We start from the raw sequence: 24,461 nt of genomic DNA, 5'->3' as shown, positions 1-24,461 counted from the left end.
GGCAGATGAGCGGCTTGCGAGACAACTTGAAGCGGAAGAGCGTGGCCTGCGACGTAGGGTTGGTGGAAGCCGCTACCAGGGTTTCGGCCGAGTTTTCAACAGCAGCGGCTCAGACGAAGAGATGCTCGGAGCCGGAGATGTGCTGGGCTGCGATGGGAGAATCGCCACAATGTCAAGACTTCGGCAGAGAGCAAGGGCTTGCTTGACTCGTCATACTGCAGACAGCGTAACGGCAGAATGAATGAGCAGGGTTTTTGGGCTTTACTGGGAACGGATAGGACACAATATGGTTCAGGAAAGGACTATCGATGGTACTACTGGGCGATCAAAGACCTTCTTGTCGAATATGTGCGTCAAAAGAGACCTTAGAATACTGTGTGCAGCACGCACGATGAGTCAGCAAGAAATTCAAACACCACAATTAATGCATGCTTGGTAGAATTGACTATGAACCAGCCAAATGAGGGCAGGAGATACGTCTCCACATCATATCAAGCGTAGATCACGAACGACGTGAAGACTGGATCTGACCTTCGCGCCACCGGCAGAGTATCTTGTCTAGTCGTGTGTCGGTTGTGCTCCATCACCCAAGTCCTGTGTACATACGTAACACACGATCCTGTCACTGTGAAGTCCGTCCTTGATGGCTCGAATACAACAACACACAAACACCGCAAAATCAAAACCCTCTAAACGCTCAAAGTCCAAACCGCGATCCCTCAAAGCAGGCCGCCCTCCACTACTCTTCTCCTCGACGACCTCAGACATTGACATTTCAAAGCCCACAGCCAAGGACACAGCCAAGGACACAGTCAAGGACACAGTCAAAACCACCACCAAAGCCAAAGCCACATCCAGTGCACGGCCGACCCTCTCATCAAGACACACCCGCACCCTCATCAACACGCACCACCTCCTGCAAAAGCGGCTGGCAACCGCCCGCGCCCGCGGCGACACAACCCAGATCCAGGCCCTCGAAGCCCAGCTCGCAGCCCAGGGCGGGCTCAAGGCGTACCAGCTCGCCAGCCGGACAGGACAGAGCCGCGACCGCGGAGGCGATTCCAGCAGACAGCTCGTCCGCTGGCTCGACGGGGAGGTGACGGCGCGGAGGGAACGGAGGGAAACGCTCCGAGCACGACTACGAGGCAGTGGCACGAGAGGCCAACATGTACACAGCCACGATCACGATCACGATCACGATCACGCCAACGCCAATGCTCACGCCCTCCTTCACATCCTCGAAGTCGGCGCCCTCAGCACGGACAACGCGCTCAATATCCCCGACATCACCGCCGTGAGGAGGATCGACCTGCGCAGCTCCGGCCCGGGGATCGAAGAGGTCGATTTCATGCATCTGGATCTGCCCACCCGCCACCACGATCCGGGTTCGAGCGCAGATGATGGGCCCGCAGCGGACGTGGCGGACGCAGGATACGATGTCCTCTCTCTGTCATTGGTGCTCAACTACGTGCCCGACGCAACGGCGAGGGGCGAAATGTTAAAGCGGACGACCCTGTTCTTCAAACAGTCGCGGCGTGAACGCCGTTCCTCGCCGCCGCCTCCGACGTCCCTTTCTCATCTTCTCCTTAACGACGAGCACGACGATGAGCACGACGAGCAACGTAACGAGACCGTCCAGCCAGGCGCCGCGGCGCCGTTGCTGCCCTGTCTCTTCCTTGTTCTCCCGGCCCCATGTCTGGTTAATAGTCGGTACTTGAGCGGCGCGCATCTCGCGGCAATGCTCAATTCCCTGGGCTATTGCCTCGTCCGGGCCAAGACGACGCGGAAGCTGCATTATAGTCTGTGGCGCTATGATGGCACGGCAGCGAGGGACGAGTGGGTGAGGAAGGGTGGGCAGACGGTGTTCAAGAAGAAGGAGATCAATCCCGGCCCAGGAAGGAACAATTTCTGCATCGTTCTCGACGGGGACGACGGCTCATAGACGAGCGAGAAAGATTGCTCGAGGACTACGAGTGCTTCGATGGTGTATCTTCTCTGTTTTCATTTTCACTGTTCAACGGTCTCGTTTCCACCGGCACCGAATCGCTATGCATGCATGCGTGCTGCTCTAATTTCTACAGGATACATGGAGCATATCCCGCCTTCGCTACGCGCCCCCCGAGCCCAGGGTCTTCCAACTTCTGACCTGGGGGGTCCCAAGGCAGCTAATGAGCCCTCTCCTCAGCGTGGAATGTGTCCAGTCCTCCACCGACGTAGCCCATGAGTTTGCCAAGAAGAGATAGCTTCCCGACCATGATACAATAATTCTCGACTGTGTAAACAGAACCCGCCATGCGTGGTAAAACTACGCTGCTCGCAATGCAACTGCTGGCCCCCATAGGACGAACGCCATATCCAGGCCATAATGGGTCATTGTATCCCGCTCCAGTCATTGCATCAAAGCCACAAGTAGAGACACAACTATATCGCAACCGTCTTCATCTCCCCCTCGATGCCGTTTACCCCCAGACCTTTGACTTCGGGTTCTGGCTCGGTCGGAGTATTGTCCGTGCTTTCATTGTTGCCTGCGGTCAGCACCCGAGTGAGCCGCGTTGACGGGAAGTCCTTCAAGTCGGCGCCCTTCAACGAAGCCGGCGTTGGCACATCCACCAGCTTGTCTGTGTCGTCTTTGCTCGAAGGTGCTGCCTTTGGATCTATCGGTGCTGGACCCGCTCGTTTCTTGCCTTCGGTGACAGACTGCTCCGCGGCTTCAGCGAAGTCTCTAACCACGTCGCCGCCGGGTCGAATGGCCTGTGGCTGGGCTATTTCTTCCTGAACACGCGCGAGAGGACTGCCGACGGCGTGTCTTGGACTGCCTGCAGGTCCTCTGGAGAATCGTTGCGGGGACCGGCCTCTATCTTCACCAAGGACCGGACTGCCGTATGGGGAATGACGCCCATTTTGTGCTACCGTGTTGGAGTTGATGCCGCCTGGTTGAGATCTCCGTCTTGGTCCTCTGCGGCCATATTTCTGATCTGCCCTCCAACGCAAAATATCCATGTAAGCCGGCTCGACTGCCTCGGTCCTAAACTCCCTCAATTTGAGCTCGCCTGTGTCCTCATCCACAAAGACTTTCTCCGTGCTGAGGTCATCTGCCACAGTGGCCAAAAAGTGTGCCCATGACCGGGCGACGACATACTTGCAGTCGTAGTCGCGTCCGAACAGGATAACTTGACCCCATTGACCCATAGGACCTGGCGCTAGATCGACCGCGATGTTGTTCCCACCCCAGTCCCTGGCCAATGCAATCCAGCTGGGATGCGCATATGCCTTCTGGATCGCGTTTGGTGGCTGAGACTCCTGTCTATCGAGCAATTCTTGTCTCCAGAAGCGGTTCTGGGCGTGATTTGAGGATGAGGCACTGTTGCTGAGGCCTTTGGAGCTGTAGGACGGTCTCCGGCCACCACTCAGGTACTCCTCGTTGACGATCTGCCAATTCTTCCACTCCTGCACAATTTCTTCACAGTCGAGAAGCATGCAACCGAAAATGATACCCGTCGGTCGGCCGCCGCGCTCTTGTCCGTCGTGAATGGCAAGCGAATCGCGGACGTCTTGCGGTAAGGACATGTTTAGCTCGTGTTCCAGTTCGTTGATGTCATTCTGTGTACACCCTTCACCAAGCTGATCCCAGAGCTCAGTATAGTTCTTCTCGGCCCACCAGTCGATCTTTTTCCACGAGTGGGCGACTGGGGGTGGGGGAGGCGAGCCATCAGCAAAATTCTGCATTTGTATCTCGCCTGGAGAAACAACCTCGTCGATGCCAGCACGTTTCGGTGAGTTTAACGAGCGCATGCCCGGAGAGTAGGGTCTGTTGGGGGACTGGCCGACCTGGGACGAGGAGACGGAGGGTCGCTTCGTGTCCTGGTATGTCTGGGAGAGGTCTTGCTGGGAGTCAATAGCACTGGTTGCGATCGATGTCAGCGCAGCGTGTCGACTTTGTCCGACAGGGACATGCTGGCCCGTTCGGTACGGAGAGTCGTGCGAGGCGTGGCGGTCATTAGAGGTCATGGTATGCCAGAACGAGCGCCATGCTGTCGTGAGGCTGGAAGGGGTCAGTTTTGGCAGACGCGGAGACGGGGAGGGATCACGCACGAGTTTGCCATGACTGGCGACACGGTCAGGGTAGTCGCTGCCACTTTGGCGGCCGCTGCTAACGGTGGCGAGTTGAATTACAATACGATATTAGAATCTTGTGGCATCCGGTAATGCGTGCGGTTGTCCTTGCGGTGGTTGCTGTGGTCACAACAAAGGCCGGCTGCGTTGTATGTTGTGTGTTGTGGCTCGGGGCAAACAACAAAGAACTGCTGGAATGACTGGGGGTTTGGCCGAGAACAGAACAGAGAAGCGTTGGTACACAGCAAGCCAGTGCGTTCGTGTAAGTACGGAGTAGGGACAGAGGTATTAAGGCGGTTGAAGGTGTGGATAAGAGGGAGGAGGAGGATCGACCTGGAAGAAGACGATTACAAGAATGTTGCCGGCACACCGCAACTGCAGGACGCGACATCAAAAGGGGACCGCCACCTGCAAAATATGAATATGGGGAGCCGCGGGAGCCGCTAAGGGCCACGGTTACGGGCGGGCAGACCCCCAGCTCACGCCCAAGCCCAAGCCTAAGCCTGAACCTGAGCCCGGGCCCTAGCCCTAGCCCGAGGCCCAAGAAGCATCACGCATTGTGCAGATGACATTTTAGACACCCGCGCCTAGCAAACCCACTCGTCCCCCCTTGCCCACTCTGCGCATTCTTGCCTTGCCTAAACTTTGACAAGCATCCTGGCAATTGCCGGGGTTCGCATGTTGTGGTGCAAATCAATGTACGCAAGCAGTGCAAGCCTCACCCATGCGTTCCCTATCTGCGGAGTGCTGGGTACGTGCCCACCATGTTACGGCGTCCACCCAGCACAAATTACTACCGAACCAAGAAGCTGACGAGTCTCTGCGATAGCTACGGTACGATAACCGGCGACTCTTGCACCTGCAGCCACTCCAAGACCTTACTCCCTCGTATTCTTCCCTCATTCAGCTGCCTAACGCCTTCAGCTGTTCCTTCCCGCACCACCAAGCGCTGCGCCCCGGATCTGGACGTGTCAATCATCTCTCAATCAGCCGACGGTGTAGGCGATTAGTGGGGGCAACACAAGCTGATGACGGCCTCGTTCGCTCAAAGCTGCAGGCGCTGCTCCATGCTCTTCATCAGTCATCCGTGAACGAAAATCAGGAAGTGCCTCCACTATCATCTCGTCCGAATCGCGTTTCACTACTCCGAGACGCGTCAATCTAAGGGCCGCGATCAAGCCTTCTAGTGGCTCCGCTAACCGATACGTAGGTTGCAGTCCGCTGTCAGGAGATTACATGATAGGCAAACGGGCACGGTCAGAGGCTCAAATAAAGGGGCTTCACACCCATAAAAGGGGGACTATCAATGGCTGAAGCGGGTTCGCTATCGTGATTTGCCGTGTGCGAGGTCAAGAGAGAGTCAACTCGAGAGTCAAAAGACTTTGTCGACGCACATCATTTTGTCTCGGATGCGAATCCCACACCTCTCGATCAAGTCCTCGTTACTCCGTATCGCCTTTCCAGAGTCGCACCCGAGGACAATACCGGATGTGTGGGCGATCTCCCTCCTCGGGGCAAATTCTCCGTGCGATCTCAACGTGCAACCGCCACACGAGGTCTGCAGGTTCAAGACATGCACAGAACCAAGTTTTGAGTGACGGAAGTCGCCCGTCTGCACAACATGCTATTCTGAAAATCAAGATCTTCGAAGCATGGCCGGCTAAATCGAACATTCTGGACAATGTCTAGGACGATCTCCCTTCGGCAAATCCTATCAGATCACATTCGAGGGCAGACCGGACCCCTCAATTACTTCATTTACCGTCTAGGAATGGAGTATCCACTTCTATATGTGTACACTGCGGTGACTGTCCGCGCAATGGCCTGAGCGGTGCAGTTCATTCAGACGTGTTGATGCACCCGCAGTTGGCAACGCAGCCTTTGTGTCATGCGCTGTGTAACTACTGAGTAGAAACGTTCTAGGCTCTCGAACCTTCGACTTCTGAACGATTGCTTGCCTCTCTGGAGCCTCATGAAGCAACAAGATCGACTGCCAATCGGTGAGTTTCGCTGCGACTAATGCAAGGTACACAAGACATTCCCGTGGCCCAGCCTTTGCCTGCCTGCATGGCGTTGAGATAAGTATAGCTTTCCCTGCATTAACGCTGAGAAAGCTACTGACCAATTAGATACGCCTGGGTTGTCCCTGTTTCCTGTTTGCATCAGGTCTGAGCACCGTGATGAACAGGAAACCGCCACATCGAATACTGTGATATGCGTCAGAGCAGATGCCGAACATTGACCACGCAAAGTCCGGTGGCGCTAACCAAGATTCGTACGCTACTCGTACCCAGTATACGTACAGGTAGCAGTACCGAAGTATCTACGAGTACCTAGAACTCCGTCAGCACGTCCGCAGCTGAGCGCTTTGGCAGTGCGTCCGAAAACCTCAGCCCCGCTGCAGTGCCGCGCACCGGCGGCCGTTTCAGCTTCATAGCCAACGCCCAACGACCTTTCCAACCGTCTCGTCAGAGTAGAATATTCTGGCATCATCACAGCATCCGATGCGGTCGGATATTGGTTTCTCCTACGCCATTACTGCGGCTTGAGAGCCCACCCGTCGGGATTGAAGGGGATGGATTACCCATTCATCAGCTGTCACGAAATGCGTCTACTGGTACGAGTACATCGTCCTCGAACTCCTGCTGACGATCCCGCTCGGTCTCCGTGCCATCACTTTCGGTAACGCCGCAGTTTGGCACTTATTCCATGCCGTAGTAATTACCAATCAGCAGTCGCCATCTCCGCAGGGACATAAAAATGCTGTGTCCATGGGTCGAGATCGGGTTCTATCCGACCTGTATTCTTTACTAAGCTAGAGCCTATGACCGGAAACATCTACTGGGCATGTTGCCAGAAGCTTCTCAAAATGGCAGACGGCCCAGAACGCATTGACGACTTAGGGAAAGCTGGCTGGCTTGCAGTGTCAAGCAAGTTGCCTGTCGCTTCGATCACCATGCATTTTTGGGGCCAGCCCACACCTTCTCTTCGGCTGTCCATTGTATCGAGTCTCGCGCGCGCCTGGAGCTTAGAGGGAGAGAGCAACAGTCACCAAAAAAATTATTTTCCGGGACATCGAAGCTCTTGCACTCGATAGGTCCTGTGTAAAAGCACGCGCGTTCTTTCTTCGAAGAGACATGCGCAGGGCCACCGCCTCATCTACAGTACAGACGCTATGGCCGCGTCGATTACCAATCTCCGCCTCCCGACAGTCGTCTTAGTGTTGCAAGTACTGAAAACGTGGTAGGCAAGGCAGACAGACGATGATGATCCCCATGGACGAGTGAGTGGACGAATAGACGAATGGACGAACAAAAGAAATGTCAGTCTAGCCGAAGATTCTTTCTATCCCTGTCTGTCTCACAAGATACAGTAAGCTGGATCAAACCAAGAACATCGGGCCCGGAGTAGATATACTCTGTGGCGTCTGCGCATTCTCGTCATAGTGGCTTCGGTTGCACTTTCTCTCCTCCTTCTACCGCTTTCATCCGTCAAGAGTCCCCGGAGAACGACACAAATCTTTCCAAAAATGAAAAAAACCAATGTGACACATTATACCACCAAATAGCATCTTCAAATGGCCCTCAACCGCCGTGCAAGCAATAAACTCATCATGACAAAGAGTCCAATCCCGCCCAGAATGCCAAAAAACCAGTAGAGCCCTTCGGTGTCCTTGCCTGGAACGTTGACATTCATGCCGAACAGGCCCGTGATGAGGTTCAGAGGCACCAAGATCGTCGCCAGAACAGTAATCTTGGCCAGATTCTTGTTGGTGCGGTTGCCCTTGAGAATATTGTCCACGTTCAGTTGCGCCAGGTAGTTGGCATGCGACCGCGAAAGCATCTTCTCCACGTGGCCCAGGTTCGACATCATGGTGACGACGTGGTCCTGAATGTCGCCCAGGTACAAGCCGATGTCGCCGCGGGGGGTCATTTGATATTGGTCGTTGCAGCGTTTGGCAAACCCCTTGATGACGTCAGCCTTGCCTCCCAGGAGGCGCATCAGGTTCAGAACACATTTGCGACACTCGCCGATCTGTCGAAGGAGGGCGAGGAAGTCGTCCTCACGCGCGATAAAGACTTGGTCTTCGATACTCTCGGACTCGTTTTCTGCTTCGCGGATGATGGGTGCGAAGGAGTCGACAATGTCATCGATCAGGGCGTAACAAATGTAGTCTGGACCTACTGAGAGGAAGTCGCCGAGCTTGGCGATCCGCTTGCGCACGTTCTTAGCATGCGGATTCGGGGTGTAGCTGAAGCTAAGGACTCCATCGGCACAAACAACAATGTAGACGTGAATCGCATCCAAGAAATCCTCGTGGCCTCGATCCATGTTGAATGAGCGGAAGCACACGAAGTAGTACTGAGAGAAGAGCTCGACCTTTTCACGAGCCTCCTGAGTCTCAATATCTTCCTGGGTCAAACGATGGATCTTGAAAGCCTTGCAAAGAACGGCGAGTTCAGCCTTGGTCGGGTTGAGCACATCGAGCCACCATACCCCGCCATCGGGTCCGACGTCGAACAAGTCGCGGAATGTGGTGCCATCGGCAACAAAGTCCCCCAATTTGCTCGCGCGTCTCCCCTGGGTCAGTTCGGAAGAGAACAAAAAGAACCGATCATTGCGCTTGACGGGCAGATGTCCAGGCTTGAGCGCAATCTTCTCCTCGGACGAGGAGGGAGGGTCATGGTTCGAATCATGCTGCGTGACGGGTTTTTCAAAGAACGATTCACCGTTCAGTGCCGCATTGGGCGGTTCTTGGCCGCCGCTGTATTGCTTCCGCAAATCTCCAAAAGTCCGGCTCTCAGTCGAAACCTCGGTGATCTGATCATCCGGAATCTTCCCCTGCGCGCTAAGAACGACAAATTCCTCGAGCTCCTCAAAATCAATCTTGTAGGTCTTGCCGGGCTCCTCGTCGGTAGGGAAAAGGTCGTCTTCGTCAACATCCCTGTCAGTGCGGTGGGTAAGGGCAGCAGCAGGGATGCTGATGTTGCTCAAGGTTGGACGTCTTTGATTAGTGCCTCCCGAATAAGTCCGGTTGCGGAACTGGTCCAAGACTGAAGACGAGTGGCTTTCGGCGGTGTTGGCACGCTGCCTTCGACGAGGTTCGGCGAATGCCTCGACAGAATTGGCAGGTGACGTAGACCGCGAAGAAGAGCTATCGCGCGAGCGATCATGCCTTGCTGCAAGCCGCGGGGTTCGGGCTTCGCGATTGTTGGTGTACCTCCTTGTACGAAGGGAAGGACGCCTTGCGCCACTTGGGAAGGGGTCATGCTCCCCATCGCTTTTGTATTCGTCGTCGATGGCATGTTCGAAGTCTCGGGTGATTGGATTGCTCTCTTGGTCGCGCGTATTGAGTAAGGCATCGTCAACAGACAGAAGGTCCCTTTCTCCGATCTCACTTGGTCTTGGTGTGGGGACTTGCAACTCGACCGCGGGCACATTCAAGGTCACATGCGCGGGTTGGACACCCAGACTGTTCCGATGATCGTCCAGCTCGGGAGCAGGGGTGCTGTATCGGCTGTCCATTCTCTCCTCTGGAAGGGATCCGGAGGATGACATGTTGGGCGTGGTCTTTGTTCGGAGAGGGACCCGACCCGCAAGGACAGCACCCTAACGGTGCCAGGTAAATCGAAGTTATGCCACTTTGGAGAGTGCTGCGGCGATATTCTCGCCAGGCAAACAAGGGGTTTGATTGTATTCCAAAACAGGCGAACCTCCTCTTCCAGATATTCAGATAATAAAGGTCCCCCTGGGCCAGCGACGGCCAGGGACACGATGAAAGCTCCGAAGGGCCAGTTATGGGGGTCGGGTGGTTGCCCCAGTGAAAACCATGAGGGATGTGCCTAGCAGCGGGCGGATTAGGGAAGAGAGGACTGTGTAGCCCGCCAACTTGAAGGTTGATCGGGAGAGGACGTCGTTGTCGAGCGCCAGGGTGATGGGATTGTTGCAAGAATAGGAAAGACTGAAGACAGCCTTCCTATGCCTTGATTTGGATTGTGTGGAATAGAGCGTAGAAGTGGACCGACCCTTGGGTACAAGTCGGTCGCTAAAGGATGGTGGTCGGTATGAACGAGCACCTCAGCACAAAGAATTCCACCTCAGCACAGCAGATTGAAGCAGGATGCGGAAGTTGATGAGCAGTCTCCGACAATTGACGGGGACCTCGATGGGTTGAAAAGTGTGCGAAAAGGTGGGGGGAATTGGGCGGTTGTTATGTATGCGACACGATGTCACTGGGGACAAGCAGGAATGAAAAATTGGTGAAGAAAAAGAGAACAAAGTCTTGCAGGTTACAGGTTGCAGGGGGCCGGAGAGACGGAACCAGCATGACTCTTGCCCTTTAGCGAGGTATTTTTGCCTTTTCCTTGGTGCAGGCTGGCAACAGCCAGTCACGGTGCGTCGAGATCCCCCAAACCTGGACGGTCTTTGGTGCGGTCAGACGCCGAGATCGCCTTGCAATGCCTGTCAAGCCTGGACCCGACGCCCACTGACGCCTCAAGAATTGTCGAGCCTGCAGTCACTCCGCTCGTCTGGAGAGCTTGTTTCAAAGCCAAATTCCACAAACAACGTGACGAAAGACACCTATGCTTAGACGATAACCACCAAGTGCACGGCACACTGTCCAACTGGAGGAGTGCTGAATATGGACGCGATTATCTCTCAGCTTCAGGACCTCCTCGAGGGCCAGATTGTAAGTCCTAACAACCAGCCGACTCTCACCTTGTCCTCACCGTGAGCCCTCCATTCCCTAACTCGGCGTCCAGGATTTCGATGGCCAGCGCCTTGCCGAGACGACCTCCACGGTTCTTCTCACACTCTCTTCTGTAAGGCTGTCCCGACAAACTCCTACCAGGGCGTTGAAGTGATCGCGTTGGCGGCTGATTGACACATCTGTAGGCTGTTGCATTGATTGTTGGCTTCATTCAACAGGACATCTACCTAATCATGTGGATCGGACTGGCCGGCACAGCACTTGCTATGCTGCTGGTCGTTCCGCCCTGGCCTATTTACAACAAACATCCCCAACCATGGCTTGGTTCCCAAGCTGCATTGCCGCCAGGAGGGATTGTGGTGGGAGGGAAAGCTCGGTGAACTGAAATAGAATGGTCATGAGTCATGGCTATTCAGCTTTGGGCTATCTACGACGACCTCCTAGCCTCTTAGCTAGTGATCCGTATGTTTGGCTGGCGTGCTCCCTGCCTCGGAGCGTTGCTGGGTCATATCTCATCAAAATTCTTCGCCAGACCCAGAGACGTGTAGCGCTGCTGGCTCCGGAAACCATGGCTGACTCACCGACACCTCTGGCCGATTACACCAGCTCTGTTGGTGGTATGACTTGCAGCTTGGGAGGCTGCTCCATGCAAAACCATGCTCTTTCAAGAAATTCACATCCTGCTCTCTTCCCCACAATACGACTATCTTCCGTACTTTTGGAATTCCCAGTCTCTGTTGTCAAGTGGGCAAACTTGTCGGGTCTTCAGCCAGCGTGAGATGCAGTGGAAATGGAAGGCATGCTAGAACCATCTTCAGCGATTTTGACCCGGACAGCAACTACAGATATGCTCACATTGCAGATACCCCACGCGACCGTGCACTCTTCGTTTGTAGCAGCGCCTTGATTTGCCTGACATTCGATACCTGTACCATTGTCAGCGCTGAGGCAGATTGGTCGGTGCGGACGCTGTCTGGCTTACAGAGATCCATGATGTGATTCCGGCAAATGGCGCAGTTGTCAACGACAATGTCCCAAGCCCAAAGAGCAACCGCATTCCACTGTAGACATTCAGTATGGCCGTCTGATATTGATTTCTCATGAGGCAATTGACCTTCTTCACTTCGAATCTCTTTTTGGTGTCGCCACCTTCGGTAGCACCGCCCTTAGACGCCTTGACGGGGGCCTTGGCCTTGGCCTCAGTGAGCGAAGCATCCTTCATCTCAACGTCCGCCATCGTGATGTCTTTGAGTCAGGGCGATTCCAGCTCAAAGGGTCGGAGGTGCGGGGCGGTTGAAATTGGAAGTGTTCGATCAGTGGGGTACAGTTCTGATTGTCACCGGAGTGGAAGAGATGGGAGCGAGGACGTATTGAAGCGGTCAACCTTCAGGAGGATGGAACGGCACTCGAAAGGCACTGACAGTTCAGATCCCACTGCGGAGACTGTAACATACAAGGCTGCCGCGGGCGGAAGTGAATCACGACGAGGCTGTGACTGCAGCCGACATAGACTGGCGCCACTGAAACCCCAGAGAGTGGCGACAGGCACCTCTGGGTTTGGTGGTTTCTCCCTGCAGATGACGCCATGGCCAATCGAAGCAGCTGAGGGCTGAGGACCCGCGCCTCCCAGCCGCGAGCCTCAGCCGCCGCCTTTCTGAGACGCTTATTATTGTTGCTCGCCTCCCCCGATATTGTGGCCAGCCTGCGTCACCCATCCCTCTCCTCACATTCACACTCATCACCAGACCGGCCGAGACACCCTACCATCCTTAGCCTACATCCGACGATACCCTCCCTCTGCGATTACACTTCGCCCGATCTCTAGACCAGCTATTCTGCCTCGGCGATAGACCTGGTCGTTCAAGCATCAAAACAACAAGACAATCAAACAATGAACACTTACACGTCCATGTACAAGCACATTTCACAACAACCACGACGACCCAGCACCTCCGCACTTTACGCTTCGCCGCATCGGAAACGCTCAAGATAGACAGCCAGTGCTAGACTCGGTGGTTCCTTCTTGTCTACTGTTGTATATGCGTATTTGAGCGTTGTCGCATTTCGTTTATCTCTTATCTGATCAGGTCCTGGGCTGCCGATTTTATCAAGCCCCAAACACGCTCCAGAATGTCTGCACCAATCACGACCTCCAAGCAGCCAGCTCAAAGAGCTCCTCGCCGATCTGGGAGGAAGCATCGACCCTCGGAGGGTGACAGCCTGAGCCTCGATGGCTCCGCGATGCCTTCCGTGCCTTCTGCCGCAGGGCCTCAGCGCAACCCCCACCCCGCTGCGGCCAGCACAACAAAGAACAACAGCAATAAAGCCCAACAACGTGTCTCCCCGCACCCTCTCAACAAGCATCAGGCAGGGGTGAAGCAAGCCAACAACAACAATCCACAGTACGAGAAAGCAAAGGCCACACCAACCCCGATGAAGCCAGCCGCGTACGCCGCTTCGAACTTTCAACAGTCCCCAGCTGCATCCGCTCTGCCTCTTCCGAGTTTCTATTCGAAGTCTCTGCCTACGACAACGACCATCCCGTTGAAGCCGACTGATGCTGAGTCCCCCGCCACTCAGGCTGCCACAATCACGCCCGCCGGCGGGTCGCCCAGCAAGGCTGAAGCCACGCCTTGCGATTTCCTCTTCCAAGCAGCCCGACAGGCGAGGGCGAATTCTCGAGCTGACAGCCCTGCCACTCGGCCTGGCAATGTTTCCGTGCCTAGTGGGAGTCCTGCTTCCCTATCCCCTGCTCCCCGCGAAGGAGACCCGATGTTCCCGTTTGAGTTGGACGGCGCAACACCCGGGGAAGATGGGTCAGCCTTTGCTACCCCCTTCAAGGATCGCATTGCAGCTGCACGGTCGACATCAACAGGAGGCAAAAGTATGAACGATGAGGAGCGCAAAGCAAAGAGTGAAGCGTTGAAGAAGCTCCTCATGAAGTCGAGTGCGCAAGAAAATAACAACATGGCCAGCCATAATCCCAACACCAACAACCCTTTCAATGCCCGGGCGCCATACTCGAGGACTCCTGCTATTCCGCAGCCGTCCGGCCCCGTCCGGGCCACGTCAAACCCGTCCACACCAGTATACTCTCAGGACGTTGCAGGCGCCGATCCTGTACACAATTTCGCTGCAGTGGGCTACCCATTTCCCACCCCACAGACGCAGACGCCCAAACGGCCCACCTCTTCACGTTTGCGCCATGTGTATGGAGCTCAGAGCGAGCCGGAGTATGCAGAGCTATCCTCCGACAGCGCGTTGACACCACCATCGTCGTCACGAAAGAATACAGCCCCCCATCAACAGCCACCGCAGTACAACCCTTATATGAGCCATCCACAAATGCCCACTCATCGAGCCAAGCCTAGCGCGCAACAGCTCGAGGATGACTTGAGGAGAGTGCTGAAGTTGGATCTGGTTTCTCGCGGGTGATTTATGCTAGGCAACGACGCCTTCGGTCTCGACCTGCATAGTATTTCTAAGGACGATATTGTGCGACACATTTGGAAACAAGGAAGCAAGGACACTCTTTTGAGGAGGATCTCATTTGTCGTGAATGATGATACTCATACTTTGACGATTCAGGTAGCCATTCGTTTGAAGCTGATGTCATTCTCTATACTACATTCTATATTTGCTAGGACTCGGTAAACGTTTCGCCGGAAAATCTCATGGGTATCATTGCAGCGGACTGGCTCCCAGACGCCATGGCCACCATCTGGCCATCCTCATAATACTCGTGCCTCGCCTCTGTGAGCGCCAGCCGGTTCGCGCGACAGCCTAGCGGTCGCTATTCCTTGGCAGTATTGGCATTCCACAGGCATTCTGCCGGTTCCTTCACTCGGAATGCCGACGATGACTGCTCTCCATCGTAACATTTGTTCTTCGCTGCCCGGATGCTTGGGATAAGTAGCTGGGCGAACAGATTGTTCCGCCATGCACGCCGCTGGGTTCCGCCAATGCTGCAGCCGCTCGAAGTGCTCCTTGATCGTCTTTGCCGCCATTTGAGCAGCAAGGCCCCAAGAGCCGTTCAACTTGTCGACGCTCTTTTCGTGGTCATCGATCACCTAGAGACTTTCGCAGCAGCTCAGTCACTGCTCGCACAGCCCCGACACCCACAATTCACACACTGAATGCCCCCTCCACCACCACCGCCGCCCTCCTCTCCATCCCTCTTTAACGTCGCCTTGGGCACCCGACATATACACGTGCCGGCGAAGTTGGTCTCCTTGGTCTGCACGCACCGCAGACAACACAGCTTCTCATATCCCTGTTTCTTCCACTTGGCGATCAACGCCGCGTCCGCGTACCCGTTCTTGATCAGCCACTCGTACAGCTGCTTGGAGATGGCTTCGCGGGTGTAATACAGGTCGTAGACGTAGCGGGAGCGGGCGTGCGAGATCTGGAAGATCGGCCAGAGGACTTCATGCTTCTTTTTGCCTTCGTGGGAGGCATTTTGCGCGTCGCGCATCTTGTTGCTGTATTCCAGGAGCGTGTCTTCTATGTCGTCGAAGCCGGCCGGGGGTGGCTTTTTCGTGGAGCGCGCACGCACAGGCGGCATCGTGGTGGGGGTGGCCGGCGGAATCGGGGGTGTGTATACAGTACAGCGGATGTGGATTTATTTCTTCGAGGCTCGTGGAGTCTTTAGTGGTAGATGTCTGTACCGTGGTACAGTAATGATCTTCTAGCGAGAGTTTTGTCCTTCGAAACAGAGGGAAAGTGGCAGGCAAGGCTGCGACTTCGACTGGCGGAACGCGGAAAAGCGGCGTCGATGACGTAGGCGGAAACTCGGCCGAGCCCCGTCAGCCTTGCCCGCTTCATCTAAAGCAGCAATGATTCGGCGCTTCCCTCGGATTCGGATCTGTTCCTTCGACCAGTTGAGATTCCTCTTATATTTTCTCCAACCCATACCAGGTCCTGCATTGACCACTTATGATTAGGAATACTGTCATGACTGTGCAGCGCACCGAATCTACGGTGTATACGCATGCAAAACCATGATCCGATCGCACCTTTGAGTCGTCGACAATTGATGCGCGATCGTGGTTCTACCCTATCTTGCTTTCTTAAGAGCTTCCTGCATGACCGCCTCTCTCTCACTATCTCGCGTACTCGTTGCCTCATCGGAGTAGCAATACCTCCGGATTTCGCATCATTGCCCGAACAACCGCTGTCCGCTGTCGTTGGCCATTGGACAAGGCAATATCACGGGTCCCTGTAGCAGCAGGATCATATCCCTCTGGCAGGCCTGGATGGAAGAAATCGTGTATGTTCGCGGGTTTTGGCACGCCTAAGTGACACGTTCCTGCTCAATTACAAACCCTTCAGCAAGGCAAAGTCGCGATTGGATCCCTGGTACGGACTTTGTGTCCTGGCTCGTAAGCTCGATACGCATGCGACCAAACCCCGGCAGGGAACAAAGGTGGCAGACACCCGAGAATCGCGACCAATGCGACCTTTGACGCCTTTGGGACGCGCATCGAAATGCTGATCCTGGGGATATCACGAGTACTGTAGTTTGGCGTATGTGCAGATGCATCTGGCGACCTTGGCGGTGCTGCGTCGATTCGAGCTCACCTTGGGTGATGAAGTCGTCCGCGAGCGGGTTGTCGGTGTGCTGCCGATGCCGCAGTGAAGGAGATTAGACTAAAGGTACTTGGGAAACAGGTAGTAGCGGCGTTGAAGTCCGGGACTTCTTGTTCCTGTCATTGATGGTGTTGGTCGTTCTGGTGTGTTAGTGTTCTCCCAGGGAGATGACCCCTGCTACTCAACATAATAGAGGGCTGGTCCACCTAATCGATCTTGGGGGCCGCAGTGATCTTGTGCTCGAGGCCTACAGAGATTTGACGCCCATCGTGGCAGACTCGAGGGCTACAAGACAGTCGAAGAGTCACTGTACGGTCCTTGATTCGGGCTTCTGGGTTGATGATCGACTCAAGTACGTTCGGTCCCTGATCGGCCGGAGTAATGCAGTGATCGACAAGCCAAGAATGGCATCCCGTCAATGCAGGGATACGAACCAGTCGCCCAGAATCGAGACATACTCGTACGAGACTGGTGATAGGGCTCCCCTGGCCAGAAGCCTAATCTCGTCCCCTGGCGTCCGCGCACCAATCCCTCTCCTCTCACCAACATTGTGCAAAACCGAGCATTCTGATCCATGTCTTCTGAGTCTGAAACACTCTCCAAGCGAACGCACTGTGCAGGAGGCAAATACAAAAACGGCAGCTCTCGGTGGTTTGGGCATTGAGTGGCCATTGCAGCAGCTGCCAATGAAAGCGCCACGTCGTCAGGTCGCTCGATCGCCGTCCGTTGCTGTCTTCGTACCCGTCGAGACTTGATTTGTCCCAGCACATGCATGAAGCTTTGAAATTGCTGGAAGGATCCCGGCTCACGTATGTAGTCGTACACAGTGCCCGGACAGAGGACCATGTGGGCGGGAGACGTTCGACCCGGATCACAGCCTCGCTTCCATAGACCACCACGGGTCTAGACGTGCCCGTCGCAGAACAGATTGACAGACTGATTGATTCGTTGACCGCCTACCAAGACGGAAGTCTCAATCTCAAGTCTGAAGTGTCGTTTCTCCCTATATCTAGAGCGCCAGGGTGCCTCAGCCCGGCGCGTCGCAGGAGACATGATGTCGAAGTCGATGCCGATATCGCGCTCGTACTTGTTCCCTGTCCTTCTGCCGCAGCGATGAAGACGATCTCGACTTTGATTACTCTCATCCTCCTCTTCCTACGACTTTCCTCGGCCGCCACGTCCGGCACCTTCGACCTCCTCACCTACAACATCGCGGGCTTGCCGGCCTTTCTGACCGACAACGGCGTCCCCGGCGACAAGGCCACCAACGCGGCGGCCATCGGCTCCAAGTTCGCCGAGTACGCGTACGATGTGATCCACGTGCAGGAGGTGTGTGTTGTGTCCATGACCTCCAAAGCAGAAGGGCCCCCCCTCCTGGACAGAACACTGACTCGTCCGTCCGTTTTCTTTGTGATGGGGTTTAGGACTTTGCGTACCACTCCGACCTGTACGAGCATGACAACCACGCCTACCGCACCGTCACGTCGGGCAACGTACCCTTGGGAAGCGGCCTGAACACACTCTCGCGGTTCCCGTGGACGACGTTCGCGCGCGTGCCGTGGTCCACGTGCTTCATCAACGAGGCCGACTGCCTGACGCCCAAGGGCTTCACGTTCATGCGTCTCCAGCTCCCTAGCAGCGTCACGGTCGATCTGTACAATCTGCACGCCGACGCCGGGGATGAGCAGGGCGACAAGAACGCCCGGCGCGCCAACGTCCAGCAGCTCCTCGCCTATATCGCCGCCAATTCGGTCGGCCGCGCGGTCGTCATCGCCGGCGACTTGAATGATCGGTATACCGAGTCGGGCCGGAGCATCGATCTCCTCACGGCCGCCGGGTTCCACGATGCGTGGATCGAGCTCGTCAGGGGTGGCGTCGCGCCCGCGGCCGGCTCGGCCAATATCGACTGTGGGATCCCCGCGGGGACGAATGACTGTGAGGATGTGGACAAGATCTTGTGAGTTGTCCTTTGCGTGGGATGTGCATGTGCATGTGATGATCTGTGGGCGTTGCTCCCTCCACGCCACTGACTGATGCTGATGCTGATCTTGTCTTTTGTCACTCCAGGTATCGGTCGGGCGACTCGGTCAGCTTGTCGGCGCTCACCTATATCCACGTGGCGAACAAGTTTGTGCAGCCCAACGGCGATAGACTCTCGGATCATAATCCGATTAGGGTCGAATTTGCGTGGTCCACGGCTTGAGGATCGATGGTGATGATGATTACGATGTGTACGTCTCATGGACAGCGTCTCGCACTGTCTCGCACTCACTGTGGGTGGATGTTGTGTGGCAAGGGTGAAGGGGAGGACACTTGACTGCCTTTCGGTAGATCATTAATTATTGAGAATGACTGGGGTCAAGGTCTGGTGTCGTGCATGTCTGTGTTTATTCCTTGTTGTTCGCTCAGGCTTGCGGCTCGTGTGTATACACGTATGGCGGATGTACAGAGATCTTTCACACCACTTCCTGTATGTCCATCAACTACAGCCCGAGGTACCGTTGCTGTTACCACATAGCATTTCCAGAAACATAGACACTTTTCTAGTAGAATCAACCCCTTCACCACGGCTACGATCACAAAGACAAGATCCAACCACCATATCACATCACCTCGGCAACCTCGCAAACACGCCCTTCTTCGCCTCATTTTCCGGTCTCCCCGTAGCATCCTCCACCCTCTGCTCCTCGGCCTTTCTCGCCCGCTTATACAGAGCCCTGTGCTCCTCATGGGCGTCGTGCTCGGCCTCATAATCGACGTGGACACATGCCCGCTCCACATCCGACAACCCCTCCAATTTCCGCTGCAAGCTCTGGCTCACGTCGTGCGTGACCTTGAGATGCTCGGTCCCGGCCATCACAATGTCCACCTCGGCATAGAACTTCTCGCCAGCATTATACGCCCGCACAGTGTCGATCTTCTGGATCCGCGCATCGTGCGTCACGCTCACGTACACGAGCTTGTTCAGCACGTCCTGCGGCGCCGACTTCCCCACCAGATACCACATGTGCTCGAACGCCGTCGAGGCCCACGATCACAGGATCAGCAGTGCGATGCAGATGGCGCCCACGGGATCGAGGTACCATACCTTGTTGAAGCGGCTGCCGACGGTCGACATGGTCAGGCCGAACAGGTTGACGGCAATGTCGTTGCGGTGGTCGATCATGAAGTTCCGTGCCGCGGGGTACCGGCGCAGGAGGAAGCAGTACACAAAGAGACACGCCTTGGAAAACATGGCCGTCGAGACGAACGCGATGGGGATGATGGCCAGCGATTCTGTGTCTCGGGCCCCACGGCCGAGGGCGCGGGCGGACTCGATGATCAGCTGCACGGCGACCGTCGTCATCAGGGCGCAGAAGAGGATGATGCCCACGGTCTCGACGCGTTTGCGCCCGACGGGGAACTTGGCCAGCTTGGGCCGTGCTCCCATCCACGAGGTGATGAGCATGACGACCGAGCTGACGAGGTCCATCTGAGAGCAGTCAGTGGGATGTGCATCCTCGCCGAGGTAGTAGAAGGTGACTTACGAATGCGTCTGGGGCCGTGGCAAACAGAGCCGGCGACCCCGGTCGAGATGGCCGCATAGAGCTGGATGACGAACAGGCAGAAGTTACATGCGAAGCTGGCGTTGACGGCGAACCGGACCTTGCCCTCGTTCTTGATGTTGTCTTCGGCTTCGAGGGCCTCTTCATCGTTGCTGCCTAGGTAGGCGTCGATGAGGGCGTTTTGGCGGTTATCTGGATTGTTGTCAGCGCCCGGGGCATGGATCAGACAAAAGCTGGTGGTCAAGGCTTCCGGTCCAGCGATTGACAGACTCACAGTATTTCTTCACCGGGTCTGCCTGCGGCAAGGGCGCTTGCTGTTTGATTCGTCAAGGCCAACGCTGTCGACCTTGTAGCCCTGGAGGGAGTAAGGGTCTCTGGACGAAGTCGTCTGCTCCTCGTTGCTCGGCCCTAGGTGCTTAGGGAGATGCCCAGACCCAGCAGACGCAGAGATAACTTCCTCCGCCGGTCCGTCTTCTGGCTGTTGCACAGGTCCACCGGCAAGAGCTGTGGAGCCCGCATGTGCCTCTTCCTGAATAATGTGGTCCTGGCTCTTGCTTTCAATTGATGAAGACATGTTAATCCAGGGATGAGCTCGAATGCCGAGGAGATCGATAATGTGGTAGGAAAGGAAAGACTGGGTAGCGGAAGCAGAAGCAACCGTTGCTGAGGAAGGCAAGGGGATGGGCTCGAATTTGGAAACTAACGTGGTCTGTTCCTCCACGTTTACCTTATACAATTGTCACGCACCAGTCTCGTAGGCTCTCTCGTCGCTTCGCCTGGAGGCTTAGCGACAGAACCCAACATAGCAAAGCTTGGAGAAGACTCGACCGTCTGTAAGAGATCTGTAGCAGGGTGATTCCAGAGGATCATCGCAGCAACGATATGCAGCGAAGTATACGTGTTCGGCTCTTGGCTGTATGTGACACAGGTGCTTCGAGTTAGAGTCCTAACTGTATTGGGGTCGGGAATCACAAATCGGGACGTGTACAGTCGGATTACTACCTCGCTTGGAGTCTCGGTCTTCGCCGCCAAGAGGGGGAGACGTTGGGAATGTCTGAAGTCTTCCGGTTTTGCAATGGTAGTCGCGCCAAAGAGAACAGTGATCTACGTAGGGCGGAGCCTTGGGGCCATTGCTTGTCATGATTGAAGCACACGCCACATTGAGGATCCGGGGAAGCAGGTAGGAGCGCCACTGGAGGGGCCATCTACTCGAACCGAGCACGTAGCTTGTCCGACGTCCGGGCGGGAAAAGAGGATGTGGAACATCATAAAGATGGGAATTGGCGAACCGGGAACAGCTTCAGCTTCAGCTTCATAAGGCGAGGTGGAAGAAACCGCTAGCGTTGGTGTGGAGTGCCCTGTGGCCAATCAGATAACAGCAGGCTGTAGCCAGGCCTTGCCCCTGTTCTGCTCGCCAAGAAGCCAGCATCAGCTCCGAGATCCAGATGCATTTATTTATGAAATCAGTCAGCAGCAATATCAGATCCTGGAAGCATCAGGTAGCGCCGCTCGCTCGGCAATGGATGACCCACCCAGAGACGACACTGCTTTGGAATGAGTGAGGCTGGACGACAACCAAGAAGGATCTCCAAGAGCTGTTCCCTTGTCACCGCTTCGATTTCGTGCCTTGAGGACAAGAGTAGGCAGAGAAGGGACTTAATCTGCCCAGTCAAGAGAGACACTCCTGGTACATGAGAGGATTTAAACATCACTATTGAGGGTCGTTGACCTGATTGACACGGCCATCCACTGGGCAAGTATACCGTTGTCAAGTCGCGTTACTCCTGTCCTCAGGATACGGTACTGGCGGCACCGTGCGCGGCAGAACTTCATATGGGCTTCGGGATCTGCCGACCCACAGCTCAGCACAGACGGAGAGGTTTGTGTTCCAAACAAGCTATGCATCGAGCTGGAGGTACCAAATGAGATACTATGTCCATTTCGACGTCCACAAAGAGCCTCGTTTGTTGTTGCCCGTGCTGATCACTGTTAGCTCCTGGTGCTGTGAGACAATCTAGGGCCCAGTCACCGGCGTCTAGGCTCCGACCGTGGGAAAGGCTAAACAGGATGTGATGCTTCTTGGCGCCTCTTGCATGGCTATAGACAAGCTTGAGTCCCGCGCAATTGGAAAAGGTTCCTTCCTTCAGGCTCTGGTAGCTCTGTCGCGCTCACTGTTCTGTTCTCGTGCAAGGCTGGGCTTTGCTCTTCTTTTCAATTTTTCTCGCTTATATCTCTAAAAGGCCTGGCGCCCATTTCTCAATATGTCAGAACGACCACAGTGTGGTGGAGGTGGTCTCAGCGAGGACGATTACGACCTGCCACTTCACATTGCTGCTGTCTGTAAGTCGAGGTTGGGTGATTGCACGTTGGCTATGGAAGAAACTAATGCCCGATACTAGTCATGGTCTTTGCTTTCAGCATCGGAGGTACCCATCTTGACCCCATCATTTGATCAACCTATCTGAGACTAATATCAAGGACAGGAGCTGGCTTCCCGGTGACTGGAAAGAGGATCCGATGGATGAGGATTCCACCTGGTGTCCTCTTCTTCTGCAAGCATTTCGGCACAGGCGTCCTGGTTGCCACAGCATTCGTCCATGTATTTTCATTACTTCCCAAGACGCATGCCCGAACTGATCTCGGATATAGCTTGTTCCTACAGCATTCTCTTCCCTGACCGACCCGTGTTTGCCTGCTCTTCTGACCGAACAATATCCGGCCATGCCTGGAGTCATCATGATGACTGCGCTCTTTGCTCTATTCACCATCGGGATGTACCTCAAAGCCAAGGTTGGCGGTCACTCTCACGGTGGACCCATGGGTCACGGCACCGTCGCTTTGGCCCATCAAGGGGCTCGACCAGGAACTGTTGATCACCAGGCCCTTCCCTCGTATGGGACTGCGCTCGAAGCGGAGAGCACGTTGAATATGCCGACTACGAAAAGCCCCACGCCTATACACAGTATGTTGACCGAGTCACTATGCAGACTGAAGCACAACGAGGCTAATACATCTCCACGCAGTACCTACGAAGTGACGCCGGCGTCCGGCGAAGAGATGGAACAATACAACAACCTCGCCGACATGCCTCCTTGGTTCCAGGTCTTCTATGCCCAATATGTCCGACAACGAGAGGAGCTCAAGGCCATGGTCCTGGCGATCACTCCTCGAGCTGCAGCTCTTCCTGCAGAAACATCGTCCTTCGATGACCGTTCGTCGATCACCTTGTCAGATACGGAATCCCTCGCCGGCGAGGCGACCCTTCGCCGCATGAAACTTGAACATCACTCTTCTGGAAGGTGGCATTCTCTTCCATTCGATCTTTGTCGGCATGACCATCTCAATCACAGGTGATGGCTTCGTAGTCCTTCTCATCGCGATCTTGTTCCATCAATTCTTCGATGGCCTAGGGCTGGGATCCCGCATCGCCGCGGTGCCGTATCCCAACAAGGCGGTCCGGCGCTGGATTTTGGTTATTGCGTTCGGACTCACTTGTCCCATCGGACAGGCCAGCGGACTGTTGACCCGCAACTCGTACGATCCTTCCAGCGCTTTTGCGTTGATTCTAGTGGGCGCGTTCAATGCCTTGTAAGAATACGGCTCTTCCCCTTCCTGCCACTTGGATCCAGACTGCTGATCGGTGCATAGTTCCTCGGGTCTCCTGATATATGCAGCGACAGTCGATCTGCTGGCGGAAGACTTTCTATCTGAAGAAGCTCAATTGACCTTGACGAAGAAGGACTAGATCATGGCATTTATCTACGTTCTGCTGGGAGGTGCGTCATTCGAAGAGTCATTTCCCTTGCGGTTGATGTGTCCGGCTGACCCTTTGCTCGAAAGCCGCGGGCATGTCTGTAGTAGGTGCATTTGCGTGAGCGGCCCCGACCTCCCGCAGGTCGGGTTGAAGCCTCAAGACCGTCAGAATCGGTAATTGTACGCCTGCAGAGCAGATTGACAGGCGCCTACGGCTGGAAGGCTGGCAATTGCAGGCGCTGGCGCAGGTGATGTGTCGTAGAAGGGGGAGGTGGATGCTGTGGTGGACCGGAATAAGACGTGGTTGTCGGTGCGGACTCGGTGAATAACCTGTTCTGGCTTGGGTGTGAAGAGCTGTCTTCGCTCACGGCCTCCACTCTGGACACTTCCATCCAGGTAGCCATGCACTCTGCTAGCCACCTCGAGTCCGTAATCCGTCGACACGGAGAATTGCAATGTCACAGTATTCCTTACCATACGGACCTTGAGGTTCAGTCAAGCCTGCCTGATGCATTTTTAACTCATGCCTGGGATCTACTTCCCAACATCTCAGACCTTGTTTGTGTCAAACGATGGTCAACTTTGGAAGTTGGTCCGCATGACTTTGTCGGGACATTGTATTCAAGCGGTATGGGAGTCCGGGCACGTCAAGGCGGCTCGATGGAATCAATAAAAGAAGTCAATATGTGACGCTGCTTTTGTGTCAGCCAAAAGAGACTTCTCTTGGCGGCGACGGGTGGTTCCGACTC

The 24,461-nt window shown here is 55.2% G+C and overlaps 11 protein-coding genes across 11 annotated transcripts; 5 read left to right on the top strand and 6 right to left on the bottom strand.

Annotated features, from left to right (window-relative positions):
- Positions 1-643: 643 nt before the first annotated feature.
- Positions 644-1,942, top strand: G647_05373 (uncharacterized protein; the record flags this gene model as incomplete). Its single annotated transcript, XM_008729704.1, has 1 exon — positions 644-1,942. The coding sequence occupies one exon, from the start codon at positions 644-646 to the stop codon at positions 1,940-1,942; it is 1,299 nt and encodes a 432-aa protein (XP_008727926.1).
- Positions 1,943-2,421: 479 nt separating this feature from the next.
- G647_05372 (uncharacterized protein) lies at positions 2,422-4,103 on the bottom strand (the record flags this gene model as incomplete). The annotated part of the gene is made up of 2 exons (XM_008729703.1): positions 2,422-4,042; positions 4,093-4,103. 2 exons carry the CDS (start codon positions 4,101-4,103, stop codon positions 2,422-2,424), a joined length of 1,632 nt encoding a protein of 543 aa, XP_008727925.1.
- Positions 4,104-7,686: 3,583 nt separating this feature from the next.
- G647_05371 (uncharacterized protein) lies at positions 7,687-9,672 on the bottom strand (the record flags this gene model as incomplete). The annotated part of the gene is made up of 1 exon (XM_008729702.1): positions 7,687-9,672. One exon carries the CDS (start codon positions 9,670-9,672, stop codon positions 7,687-7,689), a length of 1,986 nt encoding a protein of 661 aa, XP_008727924.1.
- Positions 9,673-11,058: 1,386 nt separating this feature from the next.
- Positions 11,059-11,205, top strand: G647_05370 (uncharacterized protein; the record flags this gene model as incomplete). The annotated part of the gene is made up of 1 exon (XM_008729701.1): positions 11,059-11,205. One exon carries the CDS (start codon positions 11,059-11,061, stop codon positions 11,203-11,205), a length of 147 nt encoding a protein of 48 aa, XP_008727923.1.
- Positions 11,206-11,528: 323 nt separating this feature from the next.
- On the bottom strand, positions 11,529-12,062 carry G647_05369 (RING-box protein 1; the record flags this gene model as incomplete). The annotated part of the gene is made up of 4 exons (XM_008729700.1): positions 11,529-11,627; positions 11,681-11,751; positions 11,808-11,886; positions 11,940-12,062. 4 exons carry the CDS (start codon positions 12,060-12,062, stop codon positions 11,529-11,531), a joined length of 372 nt encoding a protein of 123 aa, XP_008727922.1.
- An 893-nt stretch (positions 12,063-12,955) lies between these two features.
- On the top strand, positions 12,956-14,260 carry G647_05368 (uncharacterized protein; the record flags this gene model as incomplete). Its single annotated transcript, XM_008729699.1, has 1 exon — positions 12,956-14,260. One exon carries the CDS (start codon positions 12,956-12,958, stop codon positions 14,258-14,260), a length of 1,305 nt encoding a protein of 434 aa, XP_008727921.1.
- A 655-nt stretch (positions 14,261-14,915) lies between these two features.
- Positions 14,916-15,389, bottom strand: G647_05367 (uncharacterized protein; the record flags this gene model as incomplete). The annotated part of the gene is made up of 1 exon (XM_008729698.1): positions 14,916-15,389. One exon carries the CDS (start codon positions 15,387-15,389, stop codon positions 14,916-14,918), a length of 474 nt encoding a protein of 157 aa, XP_008727920.1.
- Positions 15,390-17,527: 2,138 nt separating this feature from the next.
- On the top strand, positions 17,528-18,617 carry G647_05366 (uncharacterized protein; the record flags this gene model as incomplete). The annotated part of the gene is made up of 3 exons (XM_008729697.1): positions 17,528-17,743; positions 17,839-18,371; positions 18,482-18,617. 3 exons carry the CDS (start codon positions 17,528-17,530, stop codon positions 18,615-18,617), a joined length of 885 nt encoding a protein of 294 aa, XP_008727919.1.
- Positions 18,618-19,022: 405 nt separating this feature from the next.
- On the bottom strand, positions 19,023-19,421 carry G647_05365 (uncharacterized protein; the record flags this gene model as incomplete). The annotated part of the gene is made up of 1 exon (XM_008729696.1): positions 19,023-19,421. One exon carries the CDS (start codon positions 19,419-19,421, stop codon positions 19,023-19,025), a length of 399 nt encoding a protein of 132 aa, XP_008727918.1.
- Positions 19,422-19,448: 27 nt separating this feature from the next.
- On the bottom strand, positions 19,449-19,998 carry G647_05364 (uncharacterized protein; the record flags this gene model as incomplete). Its single annotated transcript, XM_008729695.1, has 2 exons — positions 19,449-19,886; positions 19,942-19,998. 2 exons carry the CDS (start codon positions 19,996-19,998, stop codon positions 19,449-19,451), a joined length of 495 nt encoding a protein of 164 aa, XP_008727917.1.
- A 2,222-nt stretch (positions 19,999-22,220) lies between these two features.
- Positions 22,221-23,704, top strand: G647_05363 (uncharacterized protein; the record flags this gene model as incomplete). Its single annotated transcript, XM_008729694.1, has 6 exons — positions 22,221-22,299; positions 22,359-22,385; positions 22,443-22,558; positions 22,609-23,170; positions 23,259-23,547; positions 23,608-23,704. The coding sequence occupies 6 exons, from the start codon at positions 22,221-22,223 to the stop codon at positions 23,702-23,704; spliced, it is 1,170 nt and encodes a 389-aa protein (XP_008727916.1).
- Between the last annotated feature and the right edge of the window lie 757 nt (positions 23,705-24,461).

Source organism: Cladophialophora carrionii (assembly GCF_000365165.1).
Source record: "Cladophialophora carrionii CBS 160.54 unplaced genomic scaffold supercont1.4, whole genome shotgun sequence".
NCBI classification, from domain to species: Eukaryota; Fungi; Ascomycota; class Eurotiomycetes; order Chaetothyriales; family Herpotrichiellaceae; genus Cladophialophora; species Cladophialophora carrionii.
Note: the sequence above shows the minus strand (reverse complement) of the source record. Positions and strands in the feature narration are given on the sequence as shown.